This window comes from Gavia stellata, chromosome 3 (genome assembly GCF_030936135.1).
Source record: "Gavia stellata isolate bGavSte3 chromosome 3, bGavSte3.hap2, whole genome shotgun sequence".
Taxonomy (NCBI): Eukaryota; Metazoa; Chordata; class Aves; order Gaviiformes; family Gaviidae; genus Gavia; species Gavia stellata.
In genome coordinates, this window is record NC_082596.1 from 5,139,588 (window position 1) to 5,161,366 (window position 21,779).

Sequence of the window (21,779 nt, forward strand, 5' to 3'; positions counted from 1 at the left end):
TTTAATTTTTCTCAGTTACTTTACCTATTTTTTTCCCACATTTTTCTGATCTTTAGTTTCTTCAGGGTTATTTGTCTCTGGTCCATTCCAGGCCTCAATTCCCTGCAGTGAGGGAGCTCATTGGTGTCATAGATCAAAACTGTCTCTGGGTGGTGAGGTTTTGACTGGCAATTTTGGGGTCGTATGGCAGCCTGTATATGTGCACGCATGGCTACTTTAGATGCATTTCTCAGGGCTGTGCTGGTTTATGGCCCCCTGTGAGGTTATTTTTTCCTTTACAGGACCCTAAAAGGCTTTCAGGGCACTGCCTTCCCATGCACCCCTCTCAATCCAGCTTGATAGTGGAGGATGTCTAATTCTGGGATGGGGGACTAATTCACGTAAAGAAGAGCACAAGACTGCTAGAAGTGAAATGAATGTATAAATCTATGTCCTGACATCCAGTTTGATTAAAAATGTGAAGTAGAAGAGTAAGAACATGGGAGAAAGCTGTATTTACTCATTGCTTCCCTCTCCCCGTTGCCCCAAGGAAAACTGGGCTGATTAGGACCGTGTCTTGATGAAGAGCTTCCCGTATTTCAGAAAAGTGACCTGACTATGGGTTTGCAATGGTGGTGTCATTTCTTAGTTTTTTGCGTATGTTTATATAGGCATTTGATACACTGGCTAATTTGGGGAGTTAGCCAGGAATGGAAAAATAATGATGTGGATTAATTGTTACAAGGTAAGTTCAGTGTAGTATTAGGAGAAAGTTTGAACTGGAAAGGCTTTCCAGTTTAACCACTGCATTAAGTTACCTAATCCCCTTTTAGAGACTACCACTGAGGGAAATTCCAAAACTCCCTAGATAAACATGCTGGGCATGGTTAAGGTGGAGTTGGCTCTGCTTCAGAGTAGGGAGGTGGTTAGATAATATTTAGGGGTCCCTGTCAGTTCTGTTTACTTACATTTGCTATAGCTGATACTAAACAAGACATTGGAGGGGTTTTTTTGTCATTGATTTTTTTAGGACTTAAGTCCTTGGATGAAAGTATTTAGTTGTGAGTCCCAAATAATTAAGATATATTTGAATATTTGGCCAAGTGATAGTTCAGTGCTTTCGGGACTGAAATAATCTCACAAAGCCTTCTGTACCTGTTTTAAAAGTGAGTTTCGGAGTGTGTATGGGGTCACCTTTTGTTTATGTTCTAATACACGCTTCAGTCAAAGCAAAAGCAGAATGATTATGAAGACTGAGGCTAAGTCAGTATGTGAATGTTCACCCCATTTCTGTGGGGTGAATCCCACTGGAAGGATTCATGCTCAGTCACATGCAAACAATAATGTTGCATCATATCTAAAATTGGCTTGTATTGGTTGGTTATTGCAATAATCTTTTCGGTCTCCTTATTCTGAAATACGACAAGGAGTATTTCACCAAGAATGCAAACAAGGCCTGTTTAAGCTCCCAGGTACATAAACGTACCTATTTGAAAAGTAGTGACCAACCTTGTGTTTATGCAGTGGGAATCAAAAAGCATCAGTGCTCTGATACACTGGGTGGTGAATATATAGGAAGGCAGAATTAGTTTTTACTTACTTTGTGGATTGTTTCTGACAGCTGAAGTCTCCATGTGAAACGGGAAAAACTAAAATTCAGTAGGAATCAGAGTTTGACGTGGTATTTTCTTATAACTCAAGTGAAATGATAGAATATTGAATTTTGTGCAAAATTAGAGAAGGATAGAGTTCTCTAACGCACCTTTCCACAAAGCAAGAATAGCTTTGATTGAATTAGGTGTTGCCTCAACAGTGTCAAGTCGACAAAGAAGTAATTGCTAGAACAAAGGATTTTTTAGCTTTTGGGTGTATTATAATCTTGATTATTTCTGATCTTCAGCAGAAGAGAAATCAGGAACCTGACAAACCTGTTCAGTTTGCTTTTTTTAAGTTTCTGGTGTGGTTAGGGCTTTGCTGTTAAAAATCTTAGGTGCAAAGCACTTATTTAGTTGTTATGTAGCATGTACATAAAAGATACTTATTTGTTGATTTTTTCCGGAAGGTACACTGCCTTCTGAGGAGGGAAGAAATTCTGATAATGGCTTTTAATTTAGTTCAGTTCTTCATTGCTGGTGGGTTGATTTTGGTTAATATCTAGGAATTGCTTGAAGAAGACTTGCTGGTGATTAATCCCAATGCAAATCAGGCCATTAAAACTTAATGCACATGACAGGTCAAGTTTCAGTCATTGCTTGGCTAATTCCAGTGGTGCCATTTGCATTTCTTTAACTACTTGTTATAAGAGTATCAATTTTCCTAATTTCTAATTGAGAGTTAGGAACATAGGAGGGCTGGTCTGCCTTTTACAGCTGACAGACGCATTAGAGGTGCCCCATTCAAAACCCAAGTGAATTCAGAACTAGGCAATCATACATGTTTTCAAAGGAAGGCAGTGCTGGTATTCTGGCACTGTGCAGATAACGTTGCTGCTTCTTAAACTCCTTGTTCAGTCTTCAGTCTTTTTGGTTTTCTGTGGTTCAAGCCATAAGTTTTTTCATCTGTCTCTAACAAAAATAGTATTACCTCTTTCATAGAGTTTTGAGTTCCTGTGAAGCATCCTCATGGAGTTGAGATTTAACCCAGTTGTAGTTACTGCATTAATTGATGGAGATATTTGGATGGCATCTATATTAAAAAATAAAAATAAGGGCCTATGTGTATAGAAAAGCAGCTGGTAACTTAGACTTACGTGCTTTACAACATTACGTTTCTTACTTGTAACAGTACATTCTGTGTTCAGGTATCTTTAATTCATTAACCGAGCTTAAAAAAAAACCCAGTCTACTAAAGGCAGTAATGATGTGTTTAGAAGTTAGTTAAATATTTTTTTTCTTAGTTTCTTATTTTGTCCCATGTTTTAAGTTTAGGATGCTAAGAGATTTCTCTGACATACACTAGGGGAGTAAGTCATACAGTCTAACTGCAGGCATCTAGGCTTGTTCGAGGACCGATTTAGCAAAATGAATGCCTTATTCCAATGCATTGAGATGTTTAGGTTGGATAGTAAAGCTGGCTCTATTATCTGTAAATACTAAATATTTTTTCTCCCCATAGATAAATACTTTCTGGCCAGGAACTTTAATTAAAGCTAAGCAAGAACCGCTACTGATGTTTGATTTCCAGTGTCCAAAATATAACAAATATTTAAGTAAGGTCACAGGTACAATTAAATGTAGGTACAAACCAACACCATGCAGATTATGTCACTCTTTTTACTGTGCTTGGGTATAGATTTTTATTAGCTTTTCATACATCGTTCCCACCTCAGATCCTGAAACATGTTTCACTGTTGAATACAAATCTTGCCATAATTCTAGATGCATGCTTCAGTCACTGAAACCTAAAAGCCAAAATAACTGCTATGAGCAAATTGGAATAAATCGTAGAAGTGTGGGTGACGTAATGCAAGGGATTATAATGTAAGTATATACCATAAAAATGTAAGTGTATATCATAAATGGACTCATCTATGTAATATGACTTTTTCAGGGTCTCTTGACAACAGGAGTAGAATTCGAATCTCTTCCTGCAGCTCTTTCTCTACCTGCAGAATCTGGTCTCTATCCGGTTACTCTTGTTGGTGTTCCTCAAACTACTGGACAGATCACTGTCAATGGTAAGGGATGTCTTTAGTCATTCTCTTCCTAGCAAAACCACCATGTCTTTTACATCTCTGTGGATTACATAAGTTTGTATGACACATTTTAAATTGATGTCTTTCATATATTTGCCACTCTGAATTCTCCTCAGTACGTAAAAGAAAAAAACAAAACAAAAAAAGAAACTTGTTTTCTGTACTAGACTTCATTAAAAACGTAGCCTGATAAATCACTTGGTTGCAACAGCACTAGTGAACACATACTTACAATATCTCATGTATGAGAGGAAAAGGATAATGAACTCAGACTTCCCTTTATTAAAGCTTTCATTTGCAAGCTGAGGAGGATTACTTGAACTTTTTCATGAGAACGCAGAAGATAATCTTGCCGTTCATTTTTCTTAATTAATCGTGTTCATGTAAGATTACAGAAATTTTTGCAGATTGCTTGCATAGAAACAATTTAGCCAATGTGTGTAGTCTGTTGCAGTCAAGATATCATTTCATTAATAAGCCTAAATAGAATTGTGTTCGTAGTAAGTAAAGAGAATTAAAGAGCTTCTGTAGAAGACAAGCAGATCAGTCTCCTAGAAAAGGAGGTATATGTGAAGATGATAGATTCAACAGGTAGTAGGACTGAATCATCATACCAACACACAATTCTAGGTATGTGTTCCTGGAATACAGAGTTACAGGAAAAGAGCCATTTTAATAAAGCTGAGCACCAAAAGAAGATGGCTTTGAAATTGAAGAAACTCTGTTCTCACTGAGTTTTTCTGAAGTGCTTTTCTGTCTGCTCATAAAATGATTCTTGATTTTATTCACCGCCCCCACCCCCGAAACTATTTCAGTAAATACAGAATAGCATCAAAGCATTCAGAACATTTGTGCTGTACTTGTCTGCTTTTAGTTTCACATACTAAAAATGTATTCCAAGTAGAAGAGTTGATTTCTGTATGTGGCAGCTGTTTGTGTGTCAGTGTATCAATTTCTCCTTCAGATATAGCTTGTATATATATTGCCTGGTAAAGAATTGGTGTAGAGGTACTTTCCTACTAAACTGAACTTCTAGAGGATAAGCTGTGGTCTCTTATGGCAGGTGTCTGTGTATGTATGCATATATACTTTTTTTGTTCCCAATTCCTTTCCTTTAGGATTCTCTTTTTCCTTCGCTTCTGGATGCAGTTGAGACTCTTTCCTATAAACATTATTTAGAGGAAATAGGGAACTGTTAACATATGTTGAAGGGTTACAAGTCTTACGTGCACCAGTGCATTAGGTGATGTAGTATAAAATGGTGGTCTTTATACTATGACTTGTGATGTTGATCTTGTAAAGGTTTCTATAGAACTTTCCACAATGCCTGATAGAAATCACGTACTCTTTTATTTTTTTTTATTTTACATGTCACAGATACAAAGGCATACATGTGTGGTGTTTGTATGTTGTCATGTAGTTATAAATGTTATTTAGGGGGTTTGAAAACCTTTTACATATTTTTGTGTTCTGAGAAGAATCCTCTGTAGAGAAGGTGGTGGTTTGGGTAGCAGAAATTTTGGCAAGATCTGACTAGTAAGCGTAGTACTTTTAGACCTTTCAGAAAACAGAAAAAATCACAACATGCTGGTGTTTTCTTCTAAAAATCAGGTTACCATACTTCAGTTTTTGGAGTCTTCAGTGATTGCCTTCTGGACAATCTGCCAGGAGTGAAGACCAATGGCTGTACTGTTGAAGTCATTCCAGCTTTACCAAGGCTGCAGATCAGTACCTCCCTTCCAAGGTAAGAAGCTGAATTAAGTGATGTTTTTATTTGGTCGTATTTAAGCGTTAGTCACATGCTGAATAAAAACTCCTTCATCTGAGTATATGATCAGTGCTTTAGTAAAATAAGACATAAACTATATCTGTTCTGTTTACTTTAGAATAGAAATCTAAGTTTTTTGGTTTACTCCTTGAAACCTTGGAATTTCATAGAAAATATTTTGAGATTTAATTAACTGAGGGAGTGTAATGGTTATTCATTATTGAAGTCACACTTTTAAAAACAAAATCCTTTAAAGGCTAAATGTTCTTAAAATCTTGAAGTAAAGAGGTAATCCATGGAATAGTGTAGGTTGCAAAGGGTCCCTCTGGAGGTCATCTGGTCCAGGATCTTGCTCAAAGCAGGGCCATCTTTGACAAGTGGTATGACTTCAATGTTAGATCAGGTTGCCCAGGGCATGATCTCGTTAACTTTTAATTATCTCCATGGGCGGTGTTTCCATCACCTCTGTGGGAAATCAGGTCTGATGTCTGACTACACTCACAAGTGTAAAAATCACCTCCTTTTCTTTTTTTTTAAACTGAACCAACCCATCTCTTTGAACCTGTCTTTGTACGTCATGTACTCTAGCCTCCTAATCATTTTGATAGCCCTCTTCCAGACTTGATCCAATATATCAATATTTCCATTGTTCAGGAGGGGCCCAAACTTGAGACCGTACTACAGAAACGATGTTTAAGAGGTACAGGAAGAATCAACTAAAATAACTTCCTTATACACACACCAAAAAGGATACAGTAGTAGTGTGGGGTATTTGTGGGGGTTATTTTTGAGCACTTTTTTCATGAAGAATGTGGCTGACTAATTCCACGATTTTAGGGAGTGCTGTTAAGACACTGATTCTATGCAATTTTTGGAACTTTTCAAGGTTCAGGAGCATTCACCCACTAAGCTTCATGTTGATCACTGTATCTCAGAGTCTTGCCATCCATCTACCGTTTTGCAAATAGTTGTAAGAGTACAGCTCTGTTCTTGAAAGAGAGTCTTTTCTTGACAGAGCATATTAGTTTTTATAGCTGATTGTCTTTGGAACCTTCTACTGGAGCTGAGCTGACTTTTCTTAATTTTTCACCAAATCTATTTATTTTTGAAGTATTTGAGATAATCTTGATACTGTATTTATTGCCTTGCTTCTTGGTAGGTGAAACTGCTGGTGTGTAGGAAGAGGTTTGTTTGAAAGGTCAAAGATATATAGCTGTTTATAATTTCTTCAACAGCTGATTGATCTAATAGTAATTTTGGGGTGATAGTCATATTGGCAAGAATAATTCCAGGCCTTTCTAAGCGTACCATAATGTCTTGTTAGAACTGTACAATTTTTTTATTGATCTATGTTATAGAAGGTCAATTTAATAAGCTCAATTTAGCAGGAGCTGTAATGAAGCTTGCTGTGGGTTGAGAATGACTTTGTTAGTATAGATTTTCATCATTATACATATTTATAATTATGCATAAATTTATAGGTATCATATATAGAGTATATAAAAATATGCTACTGAGTAAAACAGTCTTGATGAAAAAAGCCTATAAAGTAAGAAAATTGAGGGGAAAAAATGACAAGCTTATAAATAATGAAATACTTCTGATATAGATGAACTTGGACAAATACCAGTCATTTCCACAAGAACCAGGAATTTTTGAAGCTGCATGCCAGTGCGCCACGTATTATCGGTTGCTTTCTTGATGAGTACTTTCTAATATACTGAAATAACTGTGCAATACTCTTCTGCTCAGAATCTTGTTTATGGGCAAAGAGGAATGCGTAAAGCTAAGAATTTACTGTTTGTATCTTAACAGTCCAATACACGAACCATTATTAATGCAGATGCAATTACTACAGAAGAAAGAAAAAGAAATACTCCATACAGAAGAAGAATCAGTAGTAAATACGCTTCAAATTGTTAGACACATACTTCCTATTTTCTACCTGTTATCCCGGTGTTGTGCTTACCCTCCCACTGCTCCTCTGGGTCTTAAGATTGGCCTTTTCAGTCTGGTGGTAGAGCGAGTTGTCAGCATCTGGAGACCTTCACTGAGAGGAATATGATGTTGATGCTGGTTTTCCTCCCCCCCCCGCTCTAGAAAACACTTGAGGCAATTGTTGTTTGCTAACACATTTTTATGCCTTGTTTTTTGCTTTTTTTTTTTCAATCAAGCTCCATGTTACATCCAAATTTAATATATGATGTGGTGCTTTTTTGTATGTTAGATTCTTGTTTTCTTTGCTACCCCTGAAAACTCTTTTTGTCCAGCTCCGGGTCTGCATTTCTTTGACTGTCAGTGAATAGCTGTTGGGTCTCTGGTGCTAAGCGTGTGACCCATCTCTTACCATCCCACGCCAGTAGTCCTCTCCACTGCATCCTGTGTCTCCACTTCGCAATGCCTCTGCTATCACACCAGACCTGTGTTTCCCTCATCGCGTTAGTCATAAATATCTCATTCTACCTAGTACACCTGCTTGTTACTACTATCTATATGAAACTATGGTCGTGCCAAACGGAAGTAACAGAAATAAAGCAATAGGTGTAGCCACCAAGTCAGAAGAAAAATTGCTGCTACAGCTACAGTAAGTCAAACCAAAGTAGCAGGCAGGTCAGGACAAGTTCAGATCAGGCACAGATTCATAGAACGGTTTGGGTTAGAAGGGACCTTTAAAGGTCATCTAGTCTAAACCCCCTGCAATGAGCAGGGACATCTTCAACTGGATCAGGTTGCTCAGAGCCCTGTCTACCCTGACCTTGAATGCTTCCAGGGATGGGACATCTACCACCTCTCTCAGCAACCTGTGCCAGTGTTTCACCACCCTCATCATAAAAAATGTCTTCCTTATGTCCAATCTAAACCTACCGTCTTTCAGTTTAAAACCCTTGCCCCTTGTCTTGTCACTACAGGTCCTGGTAAAAAGTCTCTCTCCATGTTTCTTGTAAACCCCCTTGAAAGGCTGCAGGAAGGTCTCCCTGAGCCTTCTCTTCTCCAGGCTGAACAACCCCAGCTCTTACAGCCTTTGTTCAGAGGGAGGTGTTCCATCCCTCTGACCATTTTTGTGGCCCTCCTATGGGCCAGCTCTAACAGGTCGTGCTGGTTTTGGCTGGGATAGAGTTAATTTTCTTCATAGTAGCTAGTATGGGGCTGTGTTTTGGATTTGTGCTGGAAACAGTGTTGATAAAGCAGGGATGTTTTCATTACTGCTGAGCAGTGCTTACACAGAGTCAAGGCCTTTTCTGCTTCTCACACCGCCCCACCAGTGAGTAGGCTGGGGGTGCACAAGGAGTTGGGAGGGGACACAGCCGGGACAGCTGACCCCAACTGACCAAAGGGATATCCCATACCATAGGACGTCATGCTCAGTATATAAACTAGGGGGAAAGCTGGCCGGGGGACCGCTGCTTGGGCTGGGCATCGGTTGGAGGGTGGTGAGCAATTGTTTTCATTTGCATCACTTGCCTTTCTGGTTTGTTGTTGTTTTCATCACAATTTTTATTATCATTATTATTATTATTTTACTTCATTTATTAAACTGTTTTTATCTCAACCTACGAGCTTTCTCGCTTTTACTTTTCCTATTCTCTCCCCCATCCCACTGGGGCAGGGGGGAGTGAGCGAGCGCTGTGTGGTGCTTAGTTGCCGGCTGGGCTTAAACCATGACACAGGTCCATGTCTCTCTTGTGCTGGGGACCCCAGAGCTGGACATAGTACTCCTGGTGGGGTCTCATCAGAGCAAAGTAGATAGAGGAGCAGAATCACCTCCCTTGACCTGCTGGCCACGCTTCTTTTGACAAAGCCCAGGATACGACTGGCTTTCTCGGCTGCAAGTGCACATTGCCGGCTCATAGCCAATTTTTCATCTACCAATGGCCCCGTGGCAAGCCTCAGTCCTGAGGTCGTTCAAGTTCAGAACAAAGCTGGTGGCTACCCAGTACTTAAAAAAGAATTGAGATGGTTTTTAATTGAAGAAGCTGTATTACAGAAAAGGTTATGTAAGCTGAATTAGCTTGGGCTCAGGTTTCGGACGTACATTTATACAGTAATTGAAAGTACCATTTGTTCGGTTTGTTAGTATGCAGCTCCTTGATACTTTTGTCTACATATGAGGGGAGAAATTTCTCCTTTCTTGTCACTCCAAATGCCCAAACTTCCGAGTGCTGCAAAGATAACAATACATGACAGTAAATTTTAAATGATCAAAAAATACATATTTTAAGTACTTGCCATAGATGCGTTCTGGAAGACTAAAATCTGCTCTTGTTTGTGGAGGTTGCTTATCTTGTGCTTAGGAAGGACAGGATAGAAAGGAAGGTTGGCAGAAATGCCTGCCAAAAGAAGTTACTGAACCTGGATTTCCTGACAGATTTATCGGTCATTAATCTCAGTAGCTTTTGCCCTTGTAGCCTTGATCCCTTCTGACCACTTTGCATTAGCATGAAAAATACAGTCAGAAATTGAACCTCTGCCCATCTGTCTTGTTCTGCAATCCTTCTTCCCTCATTCATGTTCTAAAGAGTTCATTTATATTCAATATTTCACCTTTCACAAAGTGAATTTCTTCCAGGATCCACTCCCACGAGGTTTGTGCCCTCTGCTGTCCACTGAAACTGCATTCTCTGAACTCCCGTATTGTATCTTCCTAGCAAAGGTCAAGGTTACTGCTCAATTCTCCTTTATCCATGATGTGTTGTCATAGCACTGTGCATATTTGCTATTTCAATAATTGACTGGTTTGACACATTTGTTTCTTTAAAATGAAAAGCTTGATACTAATTTAAATAAATTCGATACTCATTTAAATAAATTCTCATGTTTCTGAAGCTTTTAGATACCCATGCATTTTCTCTAGCACATACAACTTGTAGAATAATTTTTGTTTCCTGTCTATGTTATTTTTACAATATATTGCTCTACTTAGTATATCTTACTCGTATTTCAGATACTGTTTATGATTCCTTAAGAAAACAGTTTCTGGGTGAACAGCTGTGTATAATAGTGATGCTTATCTGTCATTAAAGGTGTTTCTGTCTTCATTCCACATCTATCTTATGTTGGTGGAGTTTGGGAATGCCTAACAACGTAAGATAATGTATCCTCACTTGTGAGTACAAAGAGTTCATCTCTTCTGAGGTTTCTTCTACCAGTTAACTTTATTCTCACTTTTGTAGTCTTTGCAGGCTGATTAAGAGAGCAGTGTGGACTTCAGGATCTTGCAGAGGACTGTCACCCTGGTTTCTCCTAAGCAGCGCTCAACTTCTTATTCTCCTCAATTTTAATTTTCGTTATTTTTGGTTTATATTCAGCTCTTGATGCTCATTGTTACTCAACCCTAGTGTTCAAACATTTGGTAGATCAGATACCACTTTTTTGAGTTTGCTCATTCTAATGACCTGCTCTTTGCTTTTTTGCTCTTTTCCCTTTCTTACTGTTTTTGCAGCAATTTTTAACAAGCTTTCACAGTTAGGAATACATATTTGATATTGTTTGAAATCTGACTTGTCTTATGCATAAAATATTAACGTTTATCCTCAATGGTTATAAAAAATGGCCCTGGCTAAAATGAGAATGGAAAATGATATCTAATATATTCAAGATTGCAGAGGCATAGCTTCTGAGTCTTCAAAGAATAGTGAATATTAACTTGGACAGCCTTTTAATGTGTTTATCATAATATTTTGTTTGTCTGTGTGTCACATATTGTAGGTCTGCTCATACACTTCAGCCTTCTTCAGGGGATGAAATCTCCACTAATGTGTCTGTCCAGCTTTACAATGGAGAGACCCAACAGCTTATCATTAAGTTAGAAAATATTGGAACAGAACCGCTGGAGAAACTAGAGGTCACAGCGAAAATGGTCAACACTAAGGGTGTGTATGCTGATTTATATTTAGGAATAATAATGATCATTTTTTCTCTGATAAAAAGGGGACTGGTTGTGTTATTTTAGGTCAGTTTAGAATAAATGTAATAATCCTTGTTACGGAACTGGAATCATTCAGTTTGATTTTTATTGTAGGAATATAGAAATGAAAGAGAATGTAAGAAAATTTAGAAAGAAAATGAAAGAAATTGTAGAACCATCTGTGTTTCAAAGGGTCACCTGCTTTTTGGAAATCTCGATTTCATTTTTATGTTACTTGGGAAAAAATCCTGAGGCAATAACTAGTAAAAAGCAAGAATCTTGGGTCTAAATTATTTTCTCCTTATGTCTAAACACACTGATTAGTTAATTAAATAAATTATCATTAACAGTAATGTTGTCCTACTTGAGGGAGTGGAAGTAAATAAGCCTACTTCTGTCTCACTCAGTGAGCAATAAGAAAAAAATGGGATAAAAGACTTTAAAAGGCAAGGCAATAAATAAATAAATAAGCTATTGCAAGTTAAAAGAATAGTTTAAGGTATGGAAGAAATACAGTACATCTCCTGGTTCCACTTATTTCTCCTAAAATACTCTGTACGTATTAGTATTAAAAAGTAGTCTGATAGGTGAATCTTGCTTTTGTTTTGTGATGGGTTTTATTGTTTTTGGTTTGTCCTCTGAGGCATCGTTATGAAAGTGATATTAACAGAAGAACTGCAGATGACAAGCAAGATAATCTTGACTTACAATAGAAATACCTTATTTTATTGCAGGTTTTATTCTGTCAGTGCCAGAGTATTAAAATGCAATGTGATACCTAGTGATTTTTGTTCATTTCAGTATTCGAGCTTGTGATTTTTTTTCAACAGAGTATCCTCCTCTCTGCAACCTGAGAGAATAGGAGTTGCCAATCATCTAAGAATAGATTTTCTGACTGAGACTTGCTACCAAGAATAATTTTAGAAGCTGAAAAGTATGATGACTTACTGTTCTTATTTCAGTAGTTCCAACATGCTTCTACTGTACCTAGGTGCTGTATGTATGTAATGGAAGGACCACATACAGCATGCATATTAAACGGTCAAGGGTATGCAATGAAATGTATTAAATGATGGAATATATGGGCCTCTGCATCAAATGTTAATCAGACCCTTAGCACATAACATTAGGCAGTTATTTGGTTCAAAATTTTGAAAAAGAGACTCTTATCAACTTTAAAACCATAATAATCTCTCAGTTACAACTTTTGTTAAAGACAGTGGGGGGAAAAAGATGAAAAGTTGATACGCTCAGCTATGCGTTTGGTAAGACTTTAATTTTACTTCATCCTTCATTTTCTTTCTCTATAGAAATTTTTTATACTGAACATTCTTTGTGTATTTGATAGTCTCTTAGATGTTATCAAGCATGATAATAATTGTCTTTGTCAGAAAAAGGAAAGTTTCTGATCAGTAACTTATAAATATGCATGTTCAAAAAAAATGCAACACTTAAATCGCCATTTCGGAAAAATACAAACGACAGTGAGTTTTGAGAGGCACCGAATGATATTTGTTCTGAGAGTGTGAGAACCATGCAATCAGAATCATAGAATTGTAGAAGTCTACGTGGGCAGGGGCCTCTGGAAATCATTTTAAACAACCTTCTTTTGAAAGCAAAGCTTCAGATCAGGTTACCCAGGGTCCTGTCAAGCAGAAGTCTTCAGTTTCTTGCATTGTCTCTCAGAAGCGAAACGCACCCCTGTATGCTCGAGACGAACCATATTATTGGAGGAAAATACATACTTAAATAAGTATGACCTTTTACATGACTGTCTGCTGTGGGTATGATGTAAAGCTCTGAAAAACGCTATCCATGGCAGAAGAGCTAATGGTTCACATTAAGCATGTAATAATTACGTTGCTTCAAATGTGGTTGCGTGTAGGTCTTGTAAAGGATGGACCTTTGCCTTTTTTAATGAACTCTATTTCATTTTAGTTATTATTGCAAATTGATAAAAATGCATAAGGATGGACTCATGGTGCAGTGTGACATGGGATTCTGGTGGTCAACAGGGAACTAAATATTTGTCATGTCAGCAGCTCAGTTTGGTCAGTGATACTATACGCACGGAAATAATGTGGATACGACGCTAAACCATCTCTAATAGCAACAAAAGCTCTTGGTATTATATATCAAGTTGAGAGCATATGCAGACACTTATGAAGTATCTGTAGTGCATTAAGAAGTTGTCTCGTGGATGTTCTTTTCTACTCTTCAGCTGAAATGTGCCTGTGATTTGAACTGTTCAAGGTCTCCTTGAAAGCTGTCAGGCATCTTCTTCTGCCATGACCACAGCTTGCCTGTCAACTTGGGAGCCCATGAGAAGTTGTCCAATTTCAGCCAAATACAAAGAGCTTTCAATCATCCTTGATTTCACCTGAGTTGCTTTGGTTCTTTTAGTCTTGGCAGTTGCTCGTAAATCTTTTGCAGCTGCTGCGTGCATGCCTGTCTGACTTCCATTTCCATACCTTCTATTTCTGAGGCCACAACTTCTAGCACAAAGATGAATGCTGTAAATGGCAAACATTCTCTTTTTTGTTGTTTTGAAATTACTGGGTGGGATTAGCTGTTGCAGTGCAATGACCTGACCTCCCTCCTTTGTTATGCCAGCTATAGCCAGTCACTTTTCTTGAGGAAGCCCACTTCTCTGGCATTGTTTTCAGTGGTGTCTTGTTAATGAGAATCTCTGGAGATCAGGCTTTCAAACTTGCCCTCCCTTACTTCCTCCGTTCTGTTTCTTTCAGGTACAGCTCTTTAGCTTTTCCTCTTGGGCTGTCAGATTAATGAGCAGAAATTGCAGCTCACCCTGTGCAAGTTCATAAAGGACGTCACAGGGTTTTTGAGTCCTTTAGCAGCCGTGAGTTACGGAACAGATCCTGAGGCAAATCGGCAAAAGGGACTTGTCACGCTGCCACAATAAACATGTCTGTCACATCTTTTAATGTCTCATTGCACCACTCTGTCTACCAGGCTGTGGTATCTCTGGGTTGGACATCACATGTATGCTGTCAAGGTCAACTTTGTCACCTCAGATTGTTCCTCACCAGGTCAGATGGTCAAATACTTTTTTTAGAAGGATGACGTGCGAAGAGGAATGCCTTTCCATCCTTTGTCTCCAGTCTGCTCTTGTCAGGGGCTTGTTATGTCTCAGTTAGGGGGTGCGCTCTAAAAGCTTTGGTAACCCAATGATTTGACCCACTCAGGGGCAAATGTGACACTAATGTTTTCGAACTTGAAGCAGTGAGAAGAGCATGCCAGGCGTTCTTACCAGCCTCACAGGTTGTCAGGCTCTAGTAGTGAGCACCAGCTGCACACACTGCATGAACTTGGATAATGAAGCAAAACCTTACTGATCTTTCTTAGAAGTGATTGACCTCTGGAATTTAAATATAGAGAAATAATTTCACCTCTCTAGCTGTATTCTTCCCATGGTCTTTGAACACATCTGCTTGCAGACTCAGCTGTTTAGCTGTGCCAGACCACAAATGAAAACCTACTCTGAGGTCCAAGTAACCCATTTTAAGAACTGTGAATATCCTGGAATAGATCTACTTACCTTTTTTGCCAAACAAAACTGCAGCGTCTTTCAAATTGGAGTTGGGTTATGTTCCATAGAGCGTTGCAAATGCAGGCAGGCTTTTCTCCAATTAGTCCAAATGTCCTTGTGAAGGTAGGACAATGAGGAGTGTTGGTAATCCAGCCCCACTCTAGCTGCTGTGGTTTTACTATCTGGGTTTCTCAGCTCAGATTTCTTCCTCTCTGCCCACACTGGCGGACAGAGAGCTTCATGATTTTGTGTGATTCTTGCTAACTCTTTTTTCCACTCATAGGATAAATTTCAAATGGTTCATGATTTTAGAACAGGTTTTTTTTTCTCCTTTTAGGGATATTTGCTAATTGCCTAGAGAAAACTCTGCTAGATACATTTACATTGTAAAGAACATAACAAGTCCTGCAAGTTCTTTTCTGTCTACCAGATCTGAGTTCGAAATATTCTGGATTGTCTCCTCAATTTGAAAGAGGCTGTTTTTCCCCAATCTCAAAGGAAAGTTACTATCGGTACACTGCCTACGAGCTGATGAACTATTAGTGCTTTTAATGTCATTCTAGTGTGCACACCCCACAGTTCCTCATTTTAAAAAAAGGTGGCAGATACTCTGCCATGCTAAATACGCAACTTTCATTTTCACTAGAACTCCATGCTCTTGGAGAAGTTAAGATGTGTGAATGCTGATGCCTATGCATTTAGAACTGATAGTTTTCTTGAGGTCTGTGTATTCTAGGAATATATACTTCTGATGGTGAGGCATCAAGAATCAGACATGCAGGTTAGTATAGAAGTCTGAAGAGCTTTGTTGCCTTGAAGCACATCAGATTTCTATCTTTAGGTGTCTGATCGTACTTGTCTTCAGTGTACCTTTGTGCATGTTGAATTCAGAGATGTGGAGTACTCTGGTCTCATCCTTCCAGCGCTAGCTGGCAACTGCTCTTGCATTTGTATTTCCATTCAACTGCTCAGCTTGTGAAGCAGCAGTTGTTTTGGTTATGTTCTGCCCAGACTTCACCTTTCAGCTGTAGCCTGTTACATTTTTCTTTCTACTTCGTTTCTTCTTGTCCTTACCTTTAAACTCTTTCCCTCACTGTTCCAAGTGTTCTAATTAAATTTCCAGTAGTGTTGCTAGCTTCTCACTGGACCTCCAGGCTGAACTGCATCTTTTTATCCTCCTGTGGGTTTTTTTTTTTTGGTAAATCTTTGTTCGTCAGGAATGCACAACTGTGCTCAGAACACTGTTCCGTGCATATAGAGTTTCTCTGATGCTTGAAGTTCAGTTTGCAATTTTGAGGCTGTCTCCAGATCATAACCTATGGTTAATGGAGGATTCAGTCCCGTCGTGTCCCATTCTCCCACAGAAAGACAAAGGCATAAGAATTTAAGAAATGTTGTACTAGGGTTGATGGTCCATCTAGCCCAGTAGTCACAGGACATTAGGAGATGCTGCTTATGGACAGCGTGCAAGTCTTGCCACTGTTGTGGTGTTTGTTGTGCTTACTCAGCATCCATAGTTGCTGTACATATATACTCCTTTTCAGTAGCCCTTTGTGGACTTACCCAAGAATTTGCCTAATCCCATTCTGGAGCTGCTGGTACTGCTTACCTCTGCAGCCTCCTGTAACAACAGCTTCCAGAAGTTCACTACCCGCTGTGTAGAGAAGTGCTGTATCTATTTTAATCCAATCTCCCACTAGTTTTATCAAGTGTTCCCAGTTTTTATACCAGGGAATTTAGTCAACAGCAGTTCTGCATTCACTTTATCTGCCATCTTTGTAATTTTTGTAAATTGCAGTCACCTTCCCCTACTCAGCCTTTTCTTCAAACTGAAGGGTCCCAGCATTTTCTAATCTCTGCTCATGTGGCAGCTGCTCCACCCCCTTGATCATTTTAGTTACCCTTCTTTGGACTGTCTCTAGCTCTAGTACGTCCTCGTTGCAGTACAGAGACCAGAACTGCAAATAACACTTAGGATGTGAGCACACCGAGGTTTTGTACAGTGGCAAAATGCCCCTCTTTTACTTGCTCTCAGTATCCTTCCTAATGATGACCTACGTTTTCATGGTGGGTTTTGTTTTGGGTGTGGTTTGACAACATTATGTTAACTTTCTGTATGTTGAAGTCCATCTTTTTGTCTACACACTTGATTTCATGAGATCCTTTTCAGTTTCTTGCCTTTGACATTATTACTCCCCAAAATTGTGAGATCTAGTCAAGATTAACTCTCTGGAAATGAATCTGATCAAGTGGTGGATGTAATTTGCAGAAGAATTTAAAGCTGGCAACCTTAAACATTGCTATTGAAAGATGCCTTTGTCTACACTGTTGTTCTATAAAGCATTTTATGAAGAGAAAAAGAGAGATTAAAATCTTGGTAGCCCATAAATTCTACTTGTTTGCAATCTGTGCAATTGAGATATTAATGTTCAACTATACCAAGTACTAAATATACATTGCTAGTCTAACTTGAATTTGTTCCTATTTAAATAATTCTTAAATTCATCATTTTACGGTTTTGTTTGTTCACTGGTTATCTTCAGAGCAAATAATTTTAAGGAAAATAGTAGCAGTCCTAATACATATTGTTCTATACAATAGCATGAATTTGTGATGGTGGGAAGGCACAAACAGATTATGGTTTCTCATAATGGCTTTAATAGCCATGTAAAGTCAAATACCCAAACAAAGGGTTAAATTATTTCAGTAAAGAATTTTATAGATGTGTTTACATTGAAATAAACCCTTCATGCATCTTTTGAAAGACATGTAATTGGGAGAATGAGGGACACAGCAAAAAGTCCGATGTACCTGGGAACTTAAGATTGACAAGAACTGAGGAATGGTTCTTGTGATCTCAAAAGACGTACGAGTCTATGGAGTTTCTCTATGCAAAATGCCAACGTGGATTTTTTTTTTTCTTTGCAGACCTTAAAATCTGTTAAGAGTTGGATTGGGTTAGGGTAAACCAAAGTTAGATTGTGGGTAAGCTATTATATGATATTTGTTATGATTTTAGTGATTTAGTATCCAGTAAAATAATAATACAAGTTACTAATTTAAACTCTTGAGTTAAAGGCTTTAAGGTTTTTAACTTTTAGTTTGAGCATTTAGACCTTCTCTGGTAATTACAGGTGTTAAATCAGAGAGTATCTGCAAGGGCTGTTCTCACTTGGAAAGTCTTCTCACTCACAATATATTCAAATAAATCTCCTACTTAATGAAAATACGTTTTGGAAACAATTTTTTCATTAGACTCAAGATACACTCAAGTACTTGGGATATGTCATTCTTACACTGAGGAAAAACATCCCTTTAGCATATTATGTTTCTACTTATCAGGAAAAAGGTATAGAGATTGCTGCACTTCCTAAGCTGCTGCTTTTCTTGAAAATAGAAGAAAATCAGAACAGTGATATGGTTACAGCTAAATCATTAGATGAGGTGGAGGTGACTTTAAGGAGGATGTTTTTATTTTTACCTCATCTTTGTTGTTATAAAGAAGTCTATAATATTGATTTGATGTGGAAAGACACAAGACAACAATTGATGGCCTGTGAGAAAAATATCTCAGGCAAAGCAGTTATTGTTTAGGTAGGAATTAATAGAAAAATATTCACTTTTTCTTCCCTAGATGCAGTGGTTTCTGTGCAAATCAACAAAGTTTGGACTGGAATTCTAATTACTTTTAGAGAAAGATCCCTAATTCTAGATTGTAGTTGTTGATGCAGTCTTTCCACCCCATTTTCTCACACATGGATCTTAGATGACGGTTTTGGAAAGGCTCTGAAATGGCGATACACTGACTTGCTCTTAAATATGGTAGCCTGGTGTGAAGTAGAGATGAACTGTGTGACTTCCAGTGGTCCCCGGGTTATGCAAAGCAGTGTTCAACTGGTGTTTAAATAAGCCTACTATATATAGCTATAATAGGTTATAATACTATAATAGATTAATAAATATATTTTTAGGATTCAGCCAGTCAAACCATCATGTTTATTTTGTGCATTAATGGACTTTTCTGCAGTGTTTAACATTGTATGGTATTGCAAATATTAATGAATTTATGGATGCGGTCGGTTGACCCTGGCCAGAAGCAAAGCCCCCACCCCGTTGCTCGCTCGCTCCGCCCATCCTCTCCCCCAGCGGGGTGGGGAAGAGAATCGGAAGGACAAAAGTGAGAAAACTCCCAGGTAGAGATAAAGGTTGTTTAATAAGCAAAGGAAAGAGGAAGAAAAAGCCAAAACAAAATGACATTTTTATGGCATGGAATATCCCTTTGGTCACTCTGGCTCAGCTGTCCTGGTTGTGTTGTCTTTCAGCTTCTTGCCCGCTGCTGGCCAGCTTGCTGGCAAGGCAGAGAGGGAAAAGAGAAAGCCTTGATGCCGTGCGAGTACTGCACAGCAATAGCCAAAAAGCTGGTGCGTTCTCAACACTGTTTTAGTCGCAAATCCAAAACACAGCACCATACAGGCGGCTATGAACTCCATCTCAGCCAGACCCTGTACAATGGATTCAGCCCCCCTCCCCCCCCCCCAGTATTATTCGTGAAATGCATAAAAGAAATAACAGATCAGCAGATGTTTCTTGTGCCTATTAAGCATCCGAAGTAAGATTAATTCAGGAAGAAGTCACTGTGTTACTGTACCATTCTAGTATGTAACAACCTTTTCTGTCATTCTAAAAAAAAAAATACTTTCTCTTGCATAAAGTTCATAGAATATCACTTTTTTGATTGCTTTTGCTGAAGGTACTTAAATGTCCATGACGCTAGCTTTTGGCATACTTCAGAGCTTGAAATAACATATAACTGGCTCACCCTTCTTCCTGAAGTGGACTTAACCCTCTGCTCCTCTTTATTACAAGGTGGATCTTCTGATGTTGCTAGAATAATGAGGAGAGTGAATAACTGGATGAAGTATCTCAATGTGTTGATGAACAGTTAATAATGGTTTTTTTTCTGATACTACTTCTGGCACTTTAGGCTTAGGGCAGAGCAGCTAATAATTACAGATGCTGTATCTCATGTGGACCAATGGTAAATAATTTCTCCAACAAATATCTTTTAACACAAACTGTCCTGTCTGGCAGCTTCCTTAATATTTGGGTCTTGTATACTTTATGCCTCTCAGTTTTGAGAAATGACTTTCTTTTATAAAAAACCGAAAGCCAATAGTCATCTTAGCCTTCTCCATTGTGTTTCAGAATTATAACTGATTTATTTTAGTGTACTATTTTGACGAAATGTTTTTTGCATTCATGTGCTGTTTCCTGAGTTGGAGTCTGTATGATTCAAAACTACATGAACTTTCAGGTCGCCTTCAGGCTGTGTTCTCAAGTATTCAAAATATATATTTAATGCTGCCTATTGTGCAATATTTTTCTTCTGGTAGCGTTCTTCAGTTAGAGTCATATTTTGAGCTTTGTGATCTACATGCCTCCAGGTCAATGTCAGTAACCTCTCTAATGTCTTTCTAGTGTTACATTAATTTTTAATGCCTCAATTCTGAATATTTTAGAATATAAACAGAAAATGACGAATCAGTTAATACTCTGTACAACGTTATAAACGTAAACTTCCTTAACACAGTGGTTATGCTCATGAATTTTTTCCTTATTTTAATACAGAGAAGCTGTATGGGGACTTCTTGAGTTGGAAGCTAGAAGATACCCTGTCCCAGTTTCCTTTAAAACCTGGAAAGATTGCAACATTTACTGTAAACATTAAAGTGAAGCTGGACTTCTCATGCCAAGAAAACCTTCTGCAAGATCTCAGTGACGGTGAGTTTTTAATTTCTCCTTGCTTAGGAGGGTTGTATGTACTTCTGAGAAACACTTATCCAATTGTTGTGCCATTCGTTTTAAAATACGGTGTGCGATGTGGCTGTGTATTTTCATATTTGTGTCTTGTAATGCAAAGACAACTGTTCAGTAAGCAGTATGGATTGAAGACTGAATTTTTGCGGCTGCTGTGGGCATGATAGCCTGACCAAGCTTTCCTATCATGAGACCTTGCCCTGCTATCTTTTTAAATCTTTCTTGACAAAGTGTTTTTGATGTCTCTTTGTTGTATCCTTATCTTATGAAGATAAACAGTTTGCAAACATCAGTGGGTTTTAAAGAGAAACAACATTAGGTTGATCATTTAGTTATCCAGGATTGTAGAATTCTTAACGGTGGCTGACTGCAGTTTTGCCAGAAGTGACGTACTGCAAAGTAGGGCATAATCCCCTCATATTTGTACTGTAGAGAAAGTTTCATGTGCTTAAACTTATTGTTTCTTTTGAATAAAAAACCCCAATGTTTGCTTGTATTAGAATTATCTGGAATTACAAGTACCAGATATTTGTAATAAGGATTTCCTTTTTATAATAAACACACAGTCTCACTGGAATAATTGCTATACTCTGTATTTTTTCAATTGCCTGCTATATTTACACTGATTGAATTAACTAGACAAAACAAGATATTACTGTATTAAAAAAATATGTCATTATTATTTGGACTGTTTCCCAGGATCCAGTTGCAGGTATGCATTATCAGTACAATTAATCTTTAAAAAAAAGATATTTTCAGTACAGAAAAAATGCAACGAAATTATATGCATAACTTACTCAAGTTGAATAGGACTGACTTCTGTGAGTCATCTTGCATTTAGGCAGAAATTATATTAATTGTAAATAAAGATTAAAAGACTTCTTTGTTTTTTAAACCCCTGGGGTGTAAAATATGTAAGTTATAAAAATATTGTGGGATTTAACTGCACAAAACTCCTAGTGTTGCTATACTAAAGTTTACTTTAGAACTTTTTTGAAAAAGCTGATAGTGGAGGAAGACCACACCCTGATATTATTATGAAAACACAGCTGCCAAGGAATGGAGG

General features: G+C 38.0%; 1 protein-coding gene across 5 annotated transcripts in view; it reads left to right on the plus strand.

Moving 5' to 3' along the window:
* The window catches only part of TRAPPC9 (trafficking protein particle complex subunit 9), a 529,308-nt gene that overhangs the window by 75,145 nt on the left and 432,384 nt on the right, over nt 1–21,779 (plus strand). For all 5 annotated transcript variants that reach the window (XM_059815895.1, XM_059815893.1, XM_059815896.1 and 2 more), the window contains 4 exons: nt 3,529–3,655; nt 5,285–5,417; nt 11,148–11,311; nt 20,525–20,677. In XM_059815895.1, coding sequence (XP_059671878.1) covers nt 3,529–3,655; nt 5,285–5,417; nt 11,148–11,311; nt 20,525–20,677 — 577 coding nt within the window. The remainder of the gene's footprint in view (nt 1–3,528; nt 3,656–5,284; nt 5,418–11,147; nt 11,312–20,524; nt 20,678–21,779) is intronic.